This window comes from Lonchura striata, chromosome 3 (assembly GCF_050655825.1).
Source record: "Lonchura striata isolate lonStrDom1 chromosome 3, ASM5065582v1, whole genome shotgun sequence".
Taxonomy (NCBI): Eukaryota; Metazoa; Chordata; class Aves; order Passeriformes; family Estrildidae; genus Lonchura; species Lonchura striata.
This window is the reverse complement of record NC_140705.1, coordinates 90,931,888-90,952,465: the sequence shown is the minus strand read 5'-3', so window position 1 is coordinate 90,952,465 and position 20,578 is coordinate 90,931,888. Positions and strand designations below refer to the sequence as shown.

At 39.2% G+C, this 20,578-nt stretch overlaps 1 protein-coding gene across 4 annotated transcripts in view; it reads right to left on the bottom strand.

Annotated features, from left to right (window-relative positions):
- Positions 1-20,578, bottom strand: part of PLCB1 (phospholipase C beta 1) — a 343,204-nt gene that overhangs the window by 89,508 nt on the left and 233,118 nt on the right. For all 4 annotated transcript variants that reach the window (XM_021540293.3, XM_085577017.1, XM_021540294.4 and 1 more), the window contains exons 10-12: positions 13,825-13,971; positions 7,198-7,355; positions 4,109-4,191 (exon numbers count right to left, since the gene is read on the bottom strand). In XM_021540293.3, the coding sequence (XP_021395968.1) occupies positions 4,109-4,191; positions 7,198-7,355; positions 13,825-13,971 (388 nt within the window). The remainder of the gene's footprint in view (positions 1-4,108; positions 4,192-7,197; positions 7,356-13,824; positions 13,972-20,578) is intronic.

The following is a 20,578-nucleotide window of genomic DNA, read 5'->3' as shown; positions in this document are numbered from 1 at the left end:
CCATAGGAATTAAAAAAATAAAAAGCAAGAGTTAAATGTAATAAAGTCCCAGTCACCACCACAGCTAGAACAAATTTTTCTGATATTCTGTGTTTAATTACATGTTTTCCTCAAAGAAAGCACAGTGGGAACTTTTATTTTTGCAAATGAGAAAAATGCAATGCAACATTATGTTGGTTCAGTATAAAAATTCCAATGTCACTGCATCCCAGAGGCAGAAAGTAGGAAAATTATGTGAAAAACTAATAGGTTTTAATACCACAAAAAACCCTTGAGGTAGTAAACAAGGTCAAACAAGAAAATCTTGACACTACAAAATTACTTGTCTTTGTGAACTAGACTATGTGTACAAATATTTTTAAAAGCTCCTAAGAGGGGATAGAAAAAATTTAGGAGAGCATTTAACTCTGTGGTAGATCTTTGTGTTCCCTCTCTCCCTAACATACATATCTATGTATATACTGCTGCAAAAGAAAGATCATTAGGAATAGCAGATTACATATTCCTATTTAAGTATTTTGTGAAGTTGGAAAACTGGTTTATCTTTATTTTCTATTCTTTGAAAATTATGAGCCAGAGCAACAGAAACACCAAATTTACTAAATCGGTATCTTCCCCCAATTTTTTTATGAAGTCAAAACCCAGGTGTTTCTTGGTCCACATCTCCTCTTACTGGAAACTCTCCCAGCATTCGTGCATTGCAGTGAAAATTGATTGTCTGAAAAGAGCTGACTTTATCTGTTTTATGATTTTTACTGTGCAGACATGGATAGGTAGCACACAGACTTGTTATAAGTGCCCTCACAAAGTGCCAGGGTGAGGGGACATAAAGTAGGATCATGATACCCGGAGATACCTGGAAATATAAAGAAGGATAAGAAATGTTTTCATTACCATTATTGTATTGCCTGCACTTTGTTTTACTGTGTTTGTGTCATGCCTATCATGAAGGTCAACCACAGAGGCTCCCTGACACAACTACTGCTCCCAACATTACATTTTTATCACTGCTGCATAAGACAAAGGCACAGATGCTTCCCAGAAGAGTCTAAAATAATTCAAAGTGTGGGATGAAAAAGTGATAAAAATCCTGTTAATATTTGAAGCAACAATTCCAGCCAGAAACCAGCAGTATGAATAACTGTAATTAAATTTAATCTTGGAAGCAATCTTATATGGATACTGCTCAAGGATCACTTAACCTTTTTGCTATGTCTTCAGTGCATTTCTAATTATAGAGTGTCTGCTTTCAGATTTGCAGATTGCTTATCGGCTTGCAAGCCCCATTTCAAACGCCAAGGTCTCCTTGAGGTCTTTTCAACATTTCCAGGGCGCTCCTGTGCTTTTTTGACAGAAGCACAGATTGTTTTAGTGGTCCTTTTTTCAGTAGGCATGCTTTGACTTCACTGTAAGTGATGGCACACATAATATTTTATGTCATTCTAAAAGTTACATGCTTGCCTCTTTTTCTTAACTTTTTATTGCATACAAACAGGCAACAAAAAATACACTAATAGTGGAGTTATAGTAAAGAAAATAAAAATTCTTCATATGCTACGAAGATATTGGAGAGGAGCCCTTCTAGGAGACACATCAAAGGAAAGCAAATTAGATGATTTACACAATGTGCTAAAAAGTGATATTTCCCCTAGGTGGACAAAAAGTGTCAATAATATTCCCATAAGCATAGACCACAAGAAAGAAAAGTTACATTTTAAGTCTGGTGCTGATTAACACTGTCATATCTATGGTAATGATGTGAAACTTATTTAGCTCTGATAATTGCAGTGTGTTTAAAATCCATGAACAAAGGCTAAACCCATATTTTTGCTTAAGCCAATGCCAAAATTTCTAGGGGACCAGAATTTCACAAACAACTCTCACAACTTGAAAAACAGAAAAAATATTTAGTCCCCAAGAAGTAGGAATGGATGAAACAGGTTTTGTTTGAGAGGAATTCTAAAAAAAACACTGGCACTTTTTGTTAACATTTAGGGCAAAGCCCAGCTTTAATTAAGATCTTGGAGAAAAACAATATTCCAAGTAAATGAAAAGAGAAAAGGAGCGTTCCATGAAATTAGGTGAACTTTTCTGTGAGTGACATGACTAATTGCAGATTTCTCCAGCAACTAGTGAAGAAATTAAGGGGTAATTGAAGTTAGTAAAATAACTAGAAACTATTTGCAGGCAAAGCAGAATGAGAAAACACACACACACTGAATCTGATTATTTATTATAACAAAAATAATCACTAGCAGGAAAGCCTCAGAAAGAGACAATATTTGGTCATGGGTTTGCAAACTTGTTTTGCTAAAAACCTGTGTCTTAGCAATGTATGGAAAAGGATATCAGAGAATACAAATCAGGTTAATTCCTTATTCCATGGCTGGAGGTTTCTGGAGAGAGAGGTCCAACGCCTTCCAAACTGTAAATAACAGAGTAATGCAGCAGGAACTCTGGCCCCTTTCAGTCACATTCCTGCAGTCTCACACTGCCTTCAATTCTGACACTGGTTCATCTTAGAACTTTAAAGCCACTTTTGTATATAACTTACATCTGACAGGAGTTTATTTCATAAATCTTTTTATTCTTTCACCTTCCTAAAATAGAATAGATCACCCTGGAAGAGCTGAAGACTTAAGTCGTGATGACTTTAAAGGAAGAAAAATGTAGCTCTTGTGGTTAAAATAATTTAGCTGTTGCTTTTCCTCTGCCTCATGTTAACAGAGCAAATGTATATTAGAATAAATCCAGAAGAATGAGTACAAAATATAATACTTTCAAAAACGATGGTTGATATCTTTCTTAAAGGCCAGAGGCTGCATTTGGAAGCACTGTGAGTTCAAACCTACAGGAGTAGGTGAGTGCAAGCCCAAAGGGACACAATGTACACCAAAAAGAGAAGGCCATTAGAAAAGGCAATTAAACACAGCCTCTGTGTGGTCTTTCAGAAGAAGACAGGAATAACTAAGCAGGATTTAAGAGGCAGCTGTTTGAATCACAACCATGTGGCCTTGAAATGTGTGCAGAGTAAACACATATTTGCCCACAAGAGGTAAATTTATACTCTGAGGCATTCAAGTAGTGGAGCTCAGTCCTCTTGATTTTAAATTCTTCTACCTACATAATTTCTGATCAGTATTGTCACATCTATTCTTTAAAAACATTCTTACATAGCTTCTTCTACCAGTTCCTTCCCTTAGACAAGAATGTTCCTCCGAAAAAAATGGAAAAGCAGTTAGCCCTCACCCTTTTCCTCTTTCAGAAACAAAAGTGCCAACATAATTTCAGATTTGTGTTAAAACATTCACAGCTGGCCACAAGAATATTTTTATTTTACATTAGAAAAAACCCCAAAAACCAAAAGCAAATCCAAAAATTAGTTTCTAAGTCCACACTGCCCCCAGAAATGTTGGAAATGTTTTCAGAGCAAAAAAAAAAAAAATACACAAAAGGGGAAAAGGCAATTCAAGTTAAGGCACATGTTCTGTATCAATGTCACCCCACTTTGAATCACGAGGTCTCTGCATTCAAAAGTGAGGTTAATGTTAAAAAAAAAATCTGAACTATAAAAATAAAATAGATCACTGGGACGAAGCTAGAAGTGTTCTCATTTATTTTTTCTTTTCTTAAACAGAAAAATTGTTATTTCCTTGTAACTAAAAAAAAAAAAGGAAATGAAATAAACTTAGGCAAACTGTTACTTTTTTGGCAGAAATTAACAGTTTCTGACCATCCACACCACCTATTTTGCAGTCCTAGAAGTCCACAGTTCTGGCCTCTGCTTCCAACATGAGAGACAGACCAAATCCTGAATGTGTTTACAGCACAGAATAGGGTCACCAGCAAGTGAAATACTGTCTCATTTTCTTTGGAGTATTGCTGCATTCCAGCAGGTCATACTGAGAGTGAAAAGTTAACAAAATCCCTCTCACAATCAAACTTCTGCTCTCATACAAAGGATTCTGATTCAGAGAGGTTTTCAAGAACAGGCCCAATTCATTTTTGGAGAAGAGCTGTTGTTTGGGTCACAAGCACGCTCACAATTCCATGCATAGACCTTATAAAAAATGAAACATCAGACAAGAAAAATGTGGTAATTACTTACGAATCCACATGATTTTCAAAGGAAAGGAGGATTGGAAAGGGTGATGTCTTAAATGCACATTCAGCAATAGCTTCTATTACTTCCTAAAGAATCAAAATACACACAGTTACAAATTTAACTCTCTAAAGAAGCAGAGTTTTAGCCTTTGAAGACAGAAAAGATCCAACAACTCTGAAATCATTCCCTGAGATCAGACCTTACTTTCTAAACATCCCAGAAAGCTCTGGATGTGCTCTTGCCACAACCAAATTTTTCAACCTGAACTATAATTGAATCTCCAAAATGTCTGATGAGTATCAAGCACCACATTTCTCAAGAAATGACTTATGTCTGCCAAAATCAATAGCTTAAATATAAAGCTTGGTTTTGGTGTGGAGTTGTTCCTGTCAACCCTACAGAAACCCTAAATCAGTGGAGATTTCATTTGACAATGATGATTTTAGTGAGGTGCACAATAAATGCACTCATCATTACAAATTATTAAATGTTTCCCTCTTGGAACAAATCTCTCCTCCAGAAGAACACAGAAAACACTGAAGGCTTTTCATATGCTGGCAAACTCTGGAGTTTCTAAGAGCTCATAAGTCTCTGTCACACTAAATCATAAGGATGACTAAAACCTAAAAGATGTATTTAAGTTAAACAGCTTTATCTGGGGATTCCTCCTGTTCATTTTCTACACTTTTAGAGGCTCAACTGAGAAGCATAACAGTAAGAAATCCACTCCCTAAAAGAAAAGCTGAGCTTCCTGGTACATTCTTCTGGCCCACTTGTCTTCAACTGCCTTCTTGATGCAAAAGGGGATGGAATCCTGCATGAATGGGGAAAATAATTTGGAGAGTAAAATTAGGATTGATGATGAGATGTGAGGATGAAAAGCTCAGCGACCGATTCAGTGAAGGCAAATGCTCCATGGTCAGAGAGAAAGAAGCTGGCATGTTCCACACTTGGCTCCAGCTGCAGAATGACTCACCTGGATCAGCTGTCCAAGGTGTAAACATGGTTACATACAGAGATCTCTAGTTATGGCATGACATCCATGGCTGCTCCCTATAGGATCCCACCCTGGCAGTGGCTCACAACCCGCAGCAGAGAAAAACCTTACGGATTTCTGAGTCACGAAGCAAGGGGAAAACCAAGGAACCAAACAGCCCAGGAACATAAGGATGGGAGTGCACAGCTCTGCTGCCTCTGCACTTCAGGAAGTCTGTCTGAGACTGTGAAAGCCGGCAGACTGAGCAGAATCCCTGTGCCGTGGTCACAGCAAAGCATGAGCTGATACATGGTTCAGAATTCAAGACATGAATTGATTCTCGCACTCCTGACACATTACTTCACTGCCATTTTGCTCCTCCCCAGCTGAACAGCACATTTTGAGTGTTGAAAAGAAGTCGAGATGTTCTTCACGTTTTTTTGGGTGGATAAAAAAAATGCCTGCCCTGAAATGACCAATGAAATACTCTTGAGTAGGTTTAAAATACCTTCCAATAGCTCTCCTGCCAGCACAATGCCAAGGGTTGAACATCTAAATATCCAGGGATAATCCTTGTTCCTGCTAATGATCCTTTTAAAAATCAGATTAACTTTGTTTTAAATTCCTGCTCATGACCAAAGCAGTCGAGAGCCATCTTCCTCAATTAAAAGACTTCCAGCAATCAAACCCCATGCCTATAAACATAATTGGCTTCCCATAAACATAACAGGAAAGCTAATAACAAACGTGCAAGAAGGTTGTTTTACGTGCTTCTATGATTAAATCAATCAGGGAAGAATTAGAGAAAGCAGACCGGAGAAAAAGGACTGTTCTGGTACAAGTGAAACTTAGTGTTCTGTCTGTGGCAGACCTGTTTGCTTTTTTCCCTAAGGAAAATCACTAGGAGACAAAAGGACCCCACCCAACAACAGGTTTCAAGTATGGGAGAAACTTCTCAAAGCTGTAGCCACATGTAATCTCTGGAACACAATCAAAGTCAGTAATGAACATTTTTCCACATATTCTTGCACACAGCTAAGGCTAGAAATGTATTTCTATGGTGAGTTAGTGTCTCAGATAAAGAAGAATTATTTCTTCACACTTCAAAAATGATTTCCTGAGGTACCATTATAAACTGCTGACTACCAATCCTAATACTACAGGCAAACACCTCCATTATGCTCCTCTAACACCTCAGATCAAAAACATCTTTAAGAAGAACAAGAAGATAACAATTGAAGGTTATTGCTAAGGATATGGTCTCTACCTTATACTGTAGAAAAGGAAATGGAAGACAAAATTCAATAATAAAGATCATATGTTTGGGGTTTGAATGGCACAAATATTCCTTCACAACCTCTAAAGATACTAATTTTTCTTTTTCACCCTCCAGTGGTTTGGGTCTGGTCCCAAATATCAGGGATAACACTGCACACAAATATATATACCAAGTGTCTGGGTCCTGTGCATGGAGCCTCCCCATCTGGCCATGAGCAGCATATTCTCTTCTCACAGGAATTTAAAGGCTTGCAAATGTTGAGATCTAGCTGCTACTTCCTGTCTCAGTTCAGGACTTTTGCCTTCCACTGCCAGTGACCAGGCAGAGAGGAGAAAAGGAGTGAACTGATGTGCTGGTTACTGCTGACCAAATCCTGTGGCCTCCAGTTCTGCCCCCTGGAGCTGTAACCTAACCAGTTGTTTCTCCCAGTGCCTTCACATTGCCATTTGTCTCTGCGCAGAGCCAGTTGTGGTGGCTGTGCCTGGTCCTTCAGCCGTGGCTGTGGCCTTGCCTGCTTCTCTCCCTGTGAGATCTGCTGCAGGGACGTGCACAGGAGCATGGACCTGGGCACGGAGCCCAGTCCCCAGATGGCACTGCTGTCACACCACATAATCCCTTTTCCTCACACTGCCATGACCACCAGGAGCCTCTCCCCATGCAAGGTCCAAATGCTGCAACTCTTCTCCTCCAGCAATTCTGCAGCTGCTCCATAATTTCATCCTCCAGCAGCTTTTTGCCCTCACATTTCTGCCCTCCCACCTTGTCAGCGATGCATCTGTGAAGGTTTTGCACAAAAAGAACCCTCCCCAGGAAAAGCAGCTACCCCCAGAGCTGTACCTTGAAGGATATCTCAGTTGTCATGGTGAATCCATGAGTGATGACCGGCTCCTCCTCCGCTGTCCGTCCCTTCCAGCAGTCCAGCTCCACGCAGCGGCAGCCCGACAGGAGCACCTGCCGGTACATCTCCACCGAGGAGTTGCCAGCCAGCTGTCCAGCTGGGACAGAACACAGAGAAAGGGAAGTCATTCTGGGCCTCAGGAATGGATTCAACTGATCTAACAATAATCAGAGTTAACGGCAGCTTTTGCCCTCGGCAGGAAGGAATAACACTCCAAAGAATACAAAAAGCATAAGAACGCAACCAAAATCCCTTTGGCACAGTTAATGTCATGATTTGGATCCTGCCCTCAGTCAAACAGAGAAATAACCCAGCTGAAGCCAGCTCAAAAGCTTCTGATGGGCAGCATCAAATACATAAAATAAAATAAAATAAAATAAAATAAAATAAAATAAAATAAAATAAAATAAAATAAAATAAAATAAAATAAAATAAAATAAAATAAAATAAAATAAAAATAATAACAACTACTTAGGTCTATGAGATTTTGTTATCTCTTGACCAGCAATGTGAAATTCAGACTCAGGAGACCAAGACCACATTTTCTCACAACATGCAGTGTGGTTTAGTACAAGATGAAAAAAACCCCTGCAGTCACTAATGGCACCACCATTAGATCTCAAATCAATATTTAATATGCTAACCACTGCAATGAGTTGGTCAGTTAAATTTCCTGATGTGATACTGTATTATGCAGGGAGAAATTCAATTAAACTGTCCTTTTCCAATAATGAGATAATATAAATCTAAAAATTAGGAAGGAAAAACTAATTTTTTCAAAACTTGTGAAGTATTAAAAAAGAAACGCACAAAAAAAATTTCCAACCCAAGCCAACAAAGAAGTCCAGTTGGATCAGGGAAGGATATCCAACCAGGTTGTCTTCGTCTGCTGCAACAGGTTTGATTCCAGTCATTCAGATACAAATCTCTTGCAGCAGAGAGGTAACAGTAATGGAAGAATAGATTTTTGCCTCTTTTACATGCAAAGAAAATGGATGCAGTTTCCTGCTTTCTAGCAGACTTGCTGAGATCTTCCTGGATTTCTTGAAGGAAATTAATTTTCTTTTTAAGGAGGCAGTGAGTTCATTTACAGTGAAGATTCTTTGCTGACTGGGGACATATAAATACTTCATCTAGACTGGCATATACTACAATGCAGATGAATTCTCATTTTATTGTCTCTGTGATTCTGTGTTTAGGTTTTATGCTGGGAAATACCCATTTTGGGATTTGCTTCACAAAACGGCATTGTCTGCTTTTGCTCTTTTTTTACCTTGCACTAAAAACTGTGTAACAGAACCGCTTACTTGAAAATCCCTGTTTACAGTTTCTGTCTGATACATGAGGTGGAACAATCATAAATACTCCACAAGGTATTAACATTACTCCTGTTGAAATCCATAAGAATTCTCAGTTCCTGCTGAAACCAGTGAGAAATATCTGTTAATAACAGAAGAAATTAGCCAGGGCTGGAAAGCTCTGAAAATCCAAATGGAGTCAGCAAAGTGACAACATGTCTCTTTTTTTCTTTTTCTTTTGGAAATTAGCTTTTCCCTGTTTCACCTTTGATTATGGCAGATTATCTTTCCTCACACAAAAACCTTTTTGGTGCAATTCCAATATCTGAGTTAAGTAGTGGTTCTTTTTCTTTGCAGGATGCAAACAAGCAAAAGTATGGATCAGGGAATAACAACTCACATTTTCATGTACTTATCCCTAAGCATCTCCTTATGAAATCTTGGCTCTCATAGGGAACCACTGAACTCTACTGCCTAAAAAAACCCACTTTCACATAGAAAACTGTTCTAATGTTGTCTTCCTTTTCCCTCAGAGCACTTAAGAGTTTGGATAAACAAACTCTGTTTCCCAAGAGACTGCTGGTGCTAAGTGTTTTGGGCTACAAGATCCCTTCACCTTCCAAAGTACTTAAGTAAATAATGACATGCATCACTTGCCATATGACACTTCCCACACCACCTTATTATATTAGTAAGGCTCAGACGTTTTGGAAGGATTCCTGCAAAGGATAAGAGGATATTCAACCTCCAAACCATACAACCTTCAGAAAGACCCCCAGGCAGAGTGTAAAATGCTAGCACATGTTTTAATAGTTCCAACAGCTCATTTTTCTGAAATACAGATATGTGAAATGTTCTCCCAAATGTGGAGGTTTTGCATACATTATTTAGAAATTTCTATTGTGCGAGTCCCTGTTTGCATTTAGTTTAAAATACCCCTTTTGCATTCTAAAATGCATGTTATAACACAGACACTAAAGGGAAAACTTCCAATATATTTTTAATAGCCTGATACAGTTCAATTTTTCAATACTGTAAATTGAAAGCATTATGTATTCCCTTCTACAATATAAGTAGCGTCTACAGTAATTCCATGCATAATATTTGCATCCCATCACCCTATGTGGGGTAAGGAGAAATGGATTTTGACAAAAAATTCACTTTTCTGAAAAATGTCATCAGCTAAATAATACTTGACAGGATATTATGAAAAATGAGCCAGTGCTGACTGATCTAAGCTGAGGATATGATCTAGGTTTCCCACACAGACCACTTCCACACTTCTGTAACTTTAAGCTGCTCATTTCTCAGGAAGTGCATCCTCACTGGGTTCATCCACCACTGTTTTTCCAAGTGAAAATTATTTGCAATATATGGAGTTAAAATGTGGTTGCTATCTATTTAAGACATCTTTCCTCCCCAAACTGGGAGATTTTGGGATCCATCTATTTGGAATCACCTGACTTTTCACTATTCTAGAATCAGAGGCTGCTTCTTCCCTGTCTTCCAACAGTTTCTCCCAGCATAAGGTGCCTGTATCCTTTGCTGGGCACGAACATGAATTGCTACATCTCCTCTCTCCAGACAAGTCCTGGAGAAGCATTCGGTGCCCTGGATCACACACTGGGGTTTGCAGTGTGCAAACTCAGAGCCCCACACTGCTGGGAGCCTGGCTCCTCACTCCAGCAGCCACAGAAGGTGCTGGCAGCTGAGGTTTTTTTAGACACAGCCCATTTATCTGAATTAATTTTCCTCCTGAGCTATTTCACCATGCGCAGGACAAGTGGATCAGACCCTACACTGTGACACACTCTGCTCCTGCTTGTATGTCAGCCAGAATCAGGCTCTCAGCCTCGCCTGTTGTTTTTAACATTTCACACTGGACCACAGCAGGATGTGAGGCCAGCAGCAGGAAGGTGTCACCCAGCTTTCCACCCCTTCCGTATGGTGCTGTCAGCTTGGAAACTCTTCTGGAGGCTTTGAAGGTGAAGAAGGTTTCAAGGAAGTGCTGAATGCAGATAATAAGCAGCAACAGTGAGGACTGAGGAAGCACTGAGAACAGAAGAGCTGGAGCATGGTAGATGAAAGGTCACAGGCAGCAAAAGAAAAGAGAACTGCCCTTCATGAGACATTTTTCTAGGAACATCTGAAATGCCAAATTGTAAGCAGGAAAGCAGAGGCTGAGGGTGGATGGGATAGTCCCACATGGGCCACAGGTGCTCAGCTGATATCTCAGCAACCTATTGCTGAGATTATTGTTCCTTTTAGCCAAAACATGTGTTGAAGGCGTGTGATTTTAGTATTTTGTATTTCCCATAAACAACAGTAAGTTGCCCAGCCTCAAAACATGCAAAGCTGAGTGTGAAATGTCATCATTTGTCTCTGACTTTGGCTGCTGCTGAAAGAACCGTTGCAAAATCACTCCCCACTGTGCCCATGGAAGAAACCTGAGGTGAGACTCCAGGAAAAAGCAGGGTTCACTTTAAGGGTTCAAAGGAATAAAGAAATAATTATGATACCAGCGAGAAAAAAAGATGAGACAGTAAAAAAAGTTTCTCAAAGATGACATTTCTTTAAGTTAGCCTACATTCACTGCAAATCACTTCTTTCTTCATGGGTTTTTACCTTTGTTCTTAAAAATTACATATCCCTAAGAAAAAAGAAAGCAGTAACACTTCTAAATAAATAATCAGGACTTGATGTACTGCCAAGGGTTTATATTAAAGGCTAGGAAAATGATTAGCATAATTAAAATAAATTTGGAGTTTGCATATGATGCTTTTTATGTTATAATGTTTCTTTGTGCATGCTTTTTCTGGGTTAAAAAAAAAACTAACAAAGGGAGAGATAATTGGCAGGGCATTAAGCTCAGTAATCATAAAGTAATGCCAGGCTGAATGATTTTCTTATTGTCCGAATAATTATTACATGACTAGTTGCTATTTCATGGCCTCAGTCAGGGCAAAGGTGCTTCCAAGGTTTCCCTTCCAAAGCCATGAGCAGTTGAACAGATCCTTTAAGCTCTTTTTGGGAAAAGAAATAGCCTGTCGCCATTAATTTTATTAATATTATTTCCTTGTTGGAAGAAAGCAAGTGGGAATATGATTGCTGTGGTCAATGTAGGTTCAGAGCAAAATCCCAGGCTGTTGGTTTTTGTAATGCACAGATAAAAATCAAATAATTAATTCCATTGTCAGCCAGCTGCCACACATTCAGTGAACATAATGATCCCAATAAAAGGGAAGGGCTTGTGTTTAGTGCCCATAAATATGAAATTCCTTTTCATGCACTCTGAACAGAAATTTGAAAGAGTTTCAGACTTCTCTTGCACTATCCCCTGGGTTTATCCTGATTTACTCTCCCCAGTTTACTAAGCTAGGAATATTTTGTCAAATTAAGACTGAAGATCATGTTTCCAAATATAACCTCTGAAGTTACTTGGAAATGCAGGCAAAGAAACCAGTAAATGCAATCTGAGATGATCTGCAGACTTTCACATACAAGTCAAAGCAAATGTAGCAAGTGTCAAGGTAAATAATTAAATATGTGAGGTTACTTGTAATGCAGTTAAAAAATTTGAGTAGGTTGGACTAATCATAAATTCCCATCCTTAATTCTTTGGGTTTTGGCTTTTGTACCTCTAAAGTTTTGGAACACATCTCTGTCCTGACCAGCCCTGATAAAAATCTGTGGTATGGACCTGGCTATAAATTCCTACTGGTAGGGGGAAGAGCAGTATTTTATCTCTTCAGATCAACCTTAAATTGCATGGTCTTTAAACCTCCTGTGGGCCTGTGCTTCTCACTTGGTACTACAAATTTACTGTTCTCTTCCAGAATACCTGTATAAAGCTGCAGCATTTGGCTTAAGCATCAACTAATCCTCAGTGACAGAACAAAGTCCATAATAGAGGTAGAGGTCTGCAAAACATCATCGTTAAAAATTGCTTTTGCTTTGGCCATGTCTTCGCTCCATCAAAGAGCATAAATTTCTGCATATTGGAATCATAACTTAAAAGTGGCCACACTGATTTTTGTTTCTTTTAATTCAGAGAAAGAAAATTGCAGTCAAAATAAATACTTATGTGACAAGTTCTAGCACAAAACACGTTTTACAGCAGAGATATAAACCCTTGAAAAATGTTGTCTAATGGAAACAATGGCAGCTCATTAACTCTATGAAAGCTGGCGAAGGTGCTGGAGAAAGAGCTGTAACAAACATAAAGCAGATGACAATAACTCCCATGAGGTCTGTTTGAAGTGGGCATTACTACTGTCCGGGGCTGTTTATGTTTTGGCATACTGGCATTCTGAAGGAGTTGATCAGTTAAGGCCAGTCTGTTAATAGCAGTAAGAACCACATATTTAGCATTCAGTGCAGCATAATTTTTTTAAGTTAAACATAGCAAACGACAGGACAAAGCAAACATCAAATCAAACAGGAGAGAACCCCCTGTGTACATCTGCTTGCCCAAAACATTTGTTCCTACGTAAACCAAACTAAAATAGTAAATTTACAGTTATTTTCTCACAAGTTAACAGAACCTTGGATTAGAAAACGAATGCCAAGTTGAATTCCTAAACAGCCTTAGCTTTTTCTGAGTCTTAAAGCATTGTTGACTTTGCTGTGCAAACAATACAATTCAGACTGTAACTCTAATTAACAGGAGCTTCTGGGTGCTCAGCCTTTTTAAAAACATGACAGCACCTAAAAGTTTCAGCTCAGATATTAGATATTGTCAGGGAACAGATCGCTCCTCCTTACATTTATGGGCTGTCAAAAAGTTATGTGCCACGTTGGAACCTCCCTAATCTCTGAATCAAAGTGAATTTCATGGAGCACAGAAAGCTACCAGATTTAATGTTTAGGGGCAAATTTATGAGCTACAGAGATGTTTCCCATATTCTGCTTTGCACACTTGCCTTGCTATCTTTGTTGCCATAAAAAGTAAAATGTTCATTCTCCTCCCTAAAGATGGGCCTTAATCTGAAATCCCGTTTGAGGGAAACTTTCCAGGGACTTCACTGGGTTTCTGACCAGGCCTTATCTGAGCAACAAAACTGCTGCTCACTCACGTGTTAATAAAGGTATATTTGATGCATATGTGTTGCAGCTGCAAAAAAAGTCAAATGCCACTCTTGCTTCCGTGGTGACCGAACTCCATCATCTGTTTAATGCCAATGATTTTAGTGTATTTTTTGTTACCACTGAAAATCCACTTGGAATTTTTGCAAGGTAAGACATTAGATCTGTCCAACATTTCAGTACCTGTGAGGTAGGTGTTGTGTGAGGAGTTGATGAAATAGTGTGACAGTGGTTGAGACATGTCTTCATTTAAATCCAGTTTCTCAGGTGGAACGACACCGTTCTCTTCTCCACTCAGATACCGCATAAATCCATCCACGGATATCTGTCCTGAGAGAAACACATACCCAGGGAAAGCACCAATTAATTTAAACTACAGATTCTGTGACATGCAGATAAATTCAATATAGACTTACACAAAAGTGTGTAAGACTACATAACCATCAGCCTGGCTTTCACCTAGTTATCCAATATTCTTTTATTATTACTACCTCATTTTCAGTCATACAAGTCGCTGGTAACACACATCCCCTTACCTGTAACAAAGACAAATCACTTCATAATCAGCATCTACATAAAATCAAGAGCATGGGCTGACCAGAGTTACAGTGAAAATAGATTTAAGCCCATTAAGGGGTCTTTGGGGGACAAAACAAAGCACACTTTCCAGGAGAAACCAAGAAGCCTTCTACAGACACAGGTAACTCTGGCCTCTTTGGAGTTTGGTTCAATGTGTGTATGAACTACCTTTCATGTGGGAACTAAGCTTTATTTTGTAATTTTTATATTTGTCTTCTAAATGATATCTCACTGCAGTGCCAACATAAATGAACATTTCATATGCTGCTGTCAAATTAGAAAGCTGAGTCCTCTCCTCAGCTCAAATATCCCCATTCATCTCAGTGGAGCTATTCTTACTACATCAGGAGGAATTTGGCTATCAGGCGTTCTGCATAAAGGTGACTTTAGGGTGTCGAATTGTACATTTAGACTAAAAAGAAATGCAGTAGTCTAAAAGTGAAGATTATTGCTTAATTGAACAAATTTGAGACATTTTTCTTTGCCTGGTATTTTTTTCTATTTTATCTGAATTTCATCTGTTTACTCAACCACATATCTTCAGTTATTTCAGCACCTAAAACAGGTGTTCTGTACCTCTGAACTACATGTTTGGTGACTCCCAACAATGAGAAATTCTTACCTCTTGTGCCCAACCCAAAATATTCTGCACAGTCTGTTAAAGAAAAATCTCATTTGCCTGTTGATAGCATTGAAAATTTAAAGATTTCAGTTCTACTCCTGACTTTGCTAGTCTCTTCCTTTCAGGACCAAACCCTTTTAATACTAAAATATATAAACTTATACATATTTTTCTAGAATGCTAAGGAGCAGACAAAACTGCCTTTTTCTTTTTTTTTTTTCCTTTCTTTTAAAAGCTAAGAACCACATGATGCAAATACTGCATCTTGTAAAAATGTAAAGAATTTACTTAAAATTTGTGTTTGGACCTGATTTGGCTCTTGCTCAGAGAGGAAAAGATAAAACAGCTGTAAACATGTGCATTAAGTGCATATCCTTATTTTCATAACAACCCAGGACTGGTAGCATTAAACAGACTTATTCATAAGAGAAGAAATGCAGTAACAATATAGAGCAATGCAATTGTCATTCATTCTTATGACAACAACTTTAAGTGGCTGGAAAGAAAAACATCAAGTCCATCCCCTATTTTAAGGCTGTAATCTGAGTGCAATCCTGTCAGGCTCCACAGCTGCTTTGTTATAGGGTAAGTAATCATCCAGAGATGGAGTCCCATATACTTTTCTTTCCAGAAGAAAAAATGTAAGAAGGTGACAATCAGGGAAAAAAAAAACACCACTGAGATTTTTCATGAAACTAAAGGTTTAGGAACAAGCTTTCCACTGCCTCAATCTACCAGAGAATGCCAGCAGTACTAGGTGCCATCATGGAGTTAGCTTGACCTAAAATCCACCTAAGAGATCACTCTGCACCAAGTTTACTGGGTTATAGGTAGAAAATATGTTGTGTATGCATACCAAGTGAAATAATAGAGGGAAAAACAGTTAAGATCCGAATGGGATAGCTGCCACTCACATTTTGTTACACAGATAGGTTGGTTTGTGCACATGTAGTTTTCAAAGTGATCTTAATGTTCTAATCCTGAGAGTGCACCTGACAAACAGGGGCCTTGATGTTCAGAGGGAGTGGTCCTCCTGTGCATTGCTGCTGGTGTTAACACACATCACAGTGAGCATTATTGCCACATATAATGAGGCAGCCCCTGAGTTATGCACTTGTCTGAGCTCACGGCTCTAGAACGCCATTTCCCCTATCACAATTAAACAGCCAGCATTGCAGAAAGTGAAGCAATTTGCAAATTCAATTACAGCCAATACTGCACTAGCGAGAGTCTTTCTGCAGAATGGAGATGGCAGATGTCAAAGGGGCTTTGTGTCCTGTATAGTAAAGAGTAGATTGTTTGTGACCAATGTCAATAATATTCTGAGGCCAATGACAGAGAGGACGATATTTGGTGGAAGTCATCCAAAAAAATTAGTATCAATGAAGTGGTAAGATTTCTTCTCTGTTTCCTTAAACATATTACACCTTTACACAGACACTGGCAAGAAAAAATAATATGTGCTCAGTTGTTTCGATTACAGTTGTCATCTTTTATCTTTGGATTTATAACAGAAAGATTTAATAGTATGCTTAGGTATAAAAAGTTAGAGAGACAAGAAACCCATAATGCAAAGAGAACAGAAACATGACAGATTCACATTTTTTCTTTTTCTGGCTTTTTTTATTAAAATTATCTTAGCCCTAAAATTTTGATGAAACTTCAAGACATATCTATTGTGCTGTAGAGTTAATTGGCTTGTCTTTTTCTCTCACCACTGCCATGTTAAATTTGATCTGATGTCTTCTTCAGATGGAACTCACATCTGTGTAACCACAGCAGAAGCCATGTCAGCAGCTACAGCCCTCAGCGAGACCCTTCTGTAAGCTTCTTGTGCTGTTTCTTGCCAGCACAAGAAATTTATTTTTCTTCCCCTTCAAATGCCTCTTCTCTAATTTACCTGATTAATTACAATTTTCCTCCCTATGGGGTCACTCAGTAGTGCTTTACTAAAACACTTAAAACGAGCACAAACATAAAAATGCCTCCTTTTTCCTAAGGTACCTGGCCAATTGAAATGTTCAACACAAGTCACTCAGTGCCACTGAGACACCTCCTGCTGAAGAGGGCAAGAGCTTCCTCATCTTCCCCTCTCACTCTGTCCTCCTTCCCTCACACTCTGCACATTTTCCTCTCATACTTTTCACATTTCCCCTTCACACATGGCACATCTCCCCTCACTGCATTTTGCCCCTCACTCTTAGACCCTTTTCCCCCCTCACACTTTGCTGTTTTTCCCTCACACTTTCCACTTTTCCTCCTATTTTGCACTTTTCCATTTGAGTTTTTCCCTTCACACTTTGCCCTATTTCCCCTTACACTTTCCATTTTTCCTTGACATTTTGCACTTTTCCCCTTACACTGCACTTTTCCTGCCTCAATTTGTCCTTTTTTCCTCACGCTTCACACTTTTCCCCTCACACTTTGCCCATTTTCCCCTCACATTTAGTACTTCTTCCCCTCACATTGTGCACTTTCCCCCTCACTTTACACTTCTTTCTGCACTTTTGCCCTTTTGCACTCTTCACATTTTTCCCCTCTCACTTTGCTTTTTCCCTCACATCTTCCACTTTTCCTCCTCATATTTTGCACTTTTCCCCTCACACTTTGCACTTTTTCCCCTTATACTTTGCGCATTTTCCCCTCACATTTCACACTTTTCACCTCACACTTTGCATATTTTTGACTTGATTCCCAAAGCACGCATAAGTGGCCAGCTAAAGTTTAGTGCCAGCCAAGCAAATAACAGATCCATTTTAATGTTTTTATTGTGCACTGGAACAGGTCTGAAAATATAAGAACAAGTGTGGAGGAGAAATACAAAAGTGTCTATTGTTTTCTTAGTCATAGACATTCCCAATACTGCAAAATTAGAAATGTGTAGTTGCACACTTGCATAAAGATTATCTAGACTTTGATCTAACTCTATAAATGTACCCAAATTAAAAACTTCCAAGAGTTTGGAAAGGCACTGCAAAGTCTGGAAATGTCTCTCTATGCCTCTCTCTGTATTTGTTAACTCATGCAGAAATATGTGAAGCAGTTTCTTAGTGAATTGTTCCACAGAACACCTCAAACTGCTGCTCCATGCAGCCTTCAGCATGGTGGAATTGATGCAGGGATTAAAAAAGAACCACCATACTGGGAACCAAGTGAAGTCAACAGAATCTGGCAATTTTTCATTACAATTTTATAGGAAGGAGAAGTAATTTCCTACTAGAAGAGGAATATGTTGAGAAGTTCTATTGAATTTCCTGATTGTGATCAGCTTCATTGTATGAAACACGGGAAGTGTTTGTGCAGCTTGATCTTTTTCTGCATCCCTGGCTCCACCTAATTGCTCCTAAATAGTTACAAGGGAGGGAAAAAGAAAAATGAAAGCACAAATTAAGTGGCAATTTCTATGCGTTTCACAATAATTCCTTATTAACTCCAGCTACATGATCCCATACCTTTCAAGATCTAGTACAATTGATTAAATACATTAACATTCCTGATTAAGAGAAAACCACATAAAAAAGTAACTCCACAAGTATCAAGTATCAAGGCTCCTTTCTAGTCACGATTTGTCTGCTTTAAATACAACAGAAGCTACTTCTATTATCCCAGATCCTTTTTCCTGGCATCAATCTTCAGGCAGGTGACACACTTCTGGCAAATGATCTATCGAAAATTCACAGAATTTCCAGGGGTAATTATGTGAATCCTCTTTTCTATGGTTTTTAGATCTTGTCAACATTCATCAATCAAAATATTTTCTTCTGTAGCTCCTAAGATCTGGAATATCCCCATCCCTGGGAGATGGTGATCACACATTTGCCATGAAGCAGGAATTCCAGCCAGCTGAAATGGTTGACAGGATGGACTGTACTTGGTGAATATACTTCTCAGAGGCTCCTCTGTTTGAAAACTTACTGTGTTATCACAAGACTCTTCTTAGTCCTGTTTGACCATATCCAGAGAACTGGGCACATTTCTCCTGTGGGGCCTGTGACAGTGCTAGGGCAGACACAGGAGACAGCCTCATGGAAAACTGTTCCCATGCAGTTTCCAGGGCTGTAAAAAGCACAGGTTGCTTTTGACAGAGAAATCCTTCTCCCACTGCCTAATAAGACACAGGGTACTTGACAAGATCCTGCTTTCCCAAGCCCTTTAGCAGCCACCATGACCAGCATGTTGCCCTGGACATGGAAATGCTCCTGTGTCCCTGGGAGCTTGCCAGATCCTCAACATGAGCCCTGTTCACTCAACACCTGTTAAAAGACATCAGGGTTCAAAGCAGGGTCAAGATTCCTAAAGAAGCTTCTCCTGAAGTTCAGTGCCCTCTGCAGAGGTCCAGGGTCAAGACCAAAACACCAGCAGTGCAGGAGTCTGGGGGAGATTTAATAAAAGTGCAGCTAACTTCTCAAACAACTGCTTGATCTAAACTTCATCCCCTTATTTTGGCAGGTATGCTGAATGTGCAGCTACTTAATTTTCCTACGCTCTGCCCAGCCTGCTCCTAGGAGTCTTCCAGTGCCCCAGGAAAAGTCTTGGGATGGAAAACAAGAGAAGCATAGCAGACAGCAGAAAACACAACGTATGTGAACACTTTTCTTTGCATTTCATTCTTGCAACTTTAACAACAGCCTTCACTTGTCCCTTAAAATTTGTGGATGATCTGTACGACAATTAAAATATCCATTTGCTTGTCCACAGTAAACAGGTTAGGTCACATGGATCTTAAACATTTATATCTGTATATTTGCAAACTTCATAGTGCTTTCCATTTGTTTACACCCATGCTGTTAGCCACTCAGTTATAATGTAACTGGAAAGCACGATTGTGCCAAGAGATGTTATTAAAGTAAAAAAGAAAACAAACAAAAAGGAAGTGAGACAATTAATTGGCACCTTGTATCTCCCAGTCAGCAGCACAGAATTGCGGTAGTATTTTGTCTGGCATTGAAATCAGGTTTATTACAATGCAATCTGTAACAATAATCACATTTGCTGTAATCCCACATAACTGAGCAATCCTCTCAATTTGCAGATAAGAATCCAACAAGCAAAGCAGATACTTGATAATCCAGTGAGAGATCTGTAAATCGTGTCCCATTGGGAATTCTCTCTCACAAACAAGCACTGCAATTTACAGCTCATTAGGTATTAACATCTCATGGAGTAGGATGCATAGAATCCTGGTGTGTCTCTTGACACTGGGCACACATTAGCTACTGTCTGCTCTCTAGCTTTGTGAACCAGCAGAGATGCTCACAAGATGAATTTACATAAAATTCACACTGTGTGGGACACAACATGCCAGAGCTGCTCTGGTGGCACTTGCACCATTTGCATCCAAGTGATGCTGAAACTTGCTTGGCTTTCCAGACACAGGTTCTACTACTACATTGCTATAGGGTAACTGGAGTTTCTGCTGTATTTAGTTTTTCAAACCAGGCCAGGACAGGATTGTCCCGTTGCACTGTCCACTCCTTGCCACTCTTAGTGGCAAAGTCATCACAAGGAGAAAACACAGTATGAGCTCAGCCCAGACTGAAAAGACCCAACCCCACAAGTGGGTTACTAGACTTCACCCCAGTTATCTTAGTGCTGCTTTGTTTTAGAAAACACAGTGAGGATGGCAAAGACTCTCAGGCCTCAGGTCAGGATCTGCAGATACATCAAAATCTGAGTACCAACCACCATTTACACACCATGGGCAGAAATCATCAGTAGTTCCTCCATTTTAGCAGT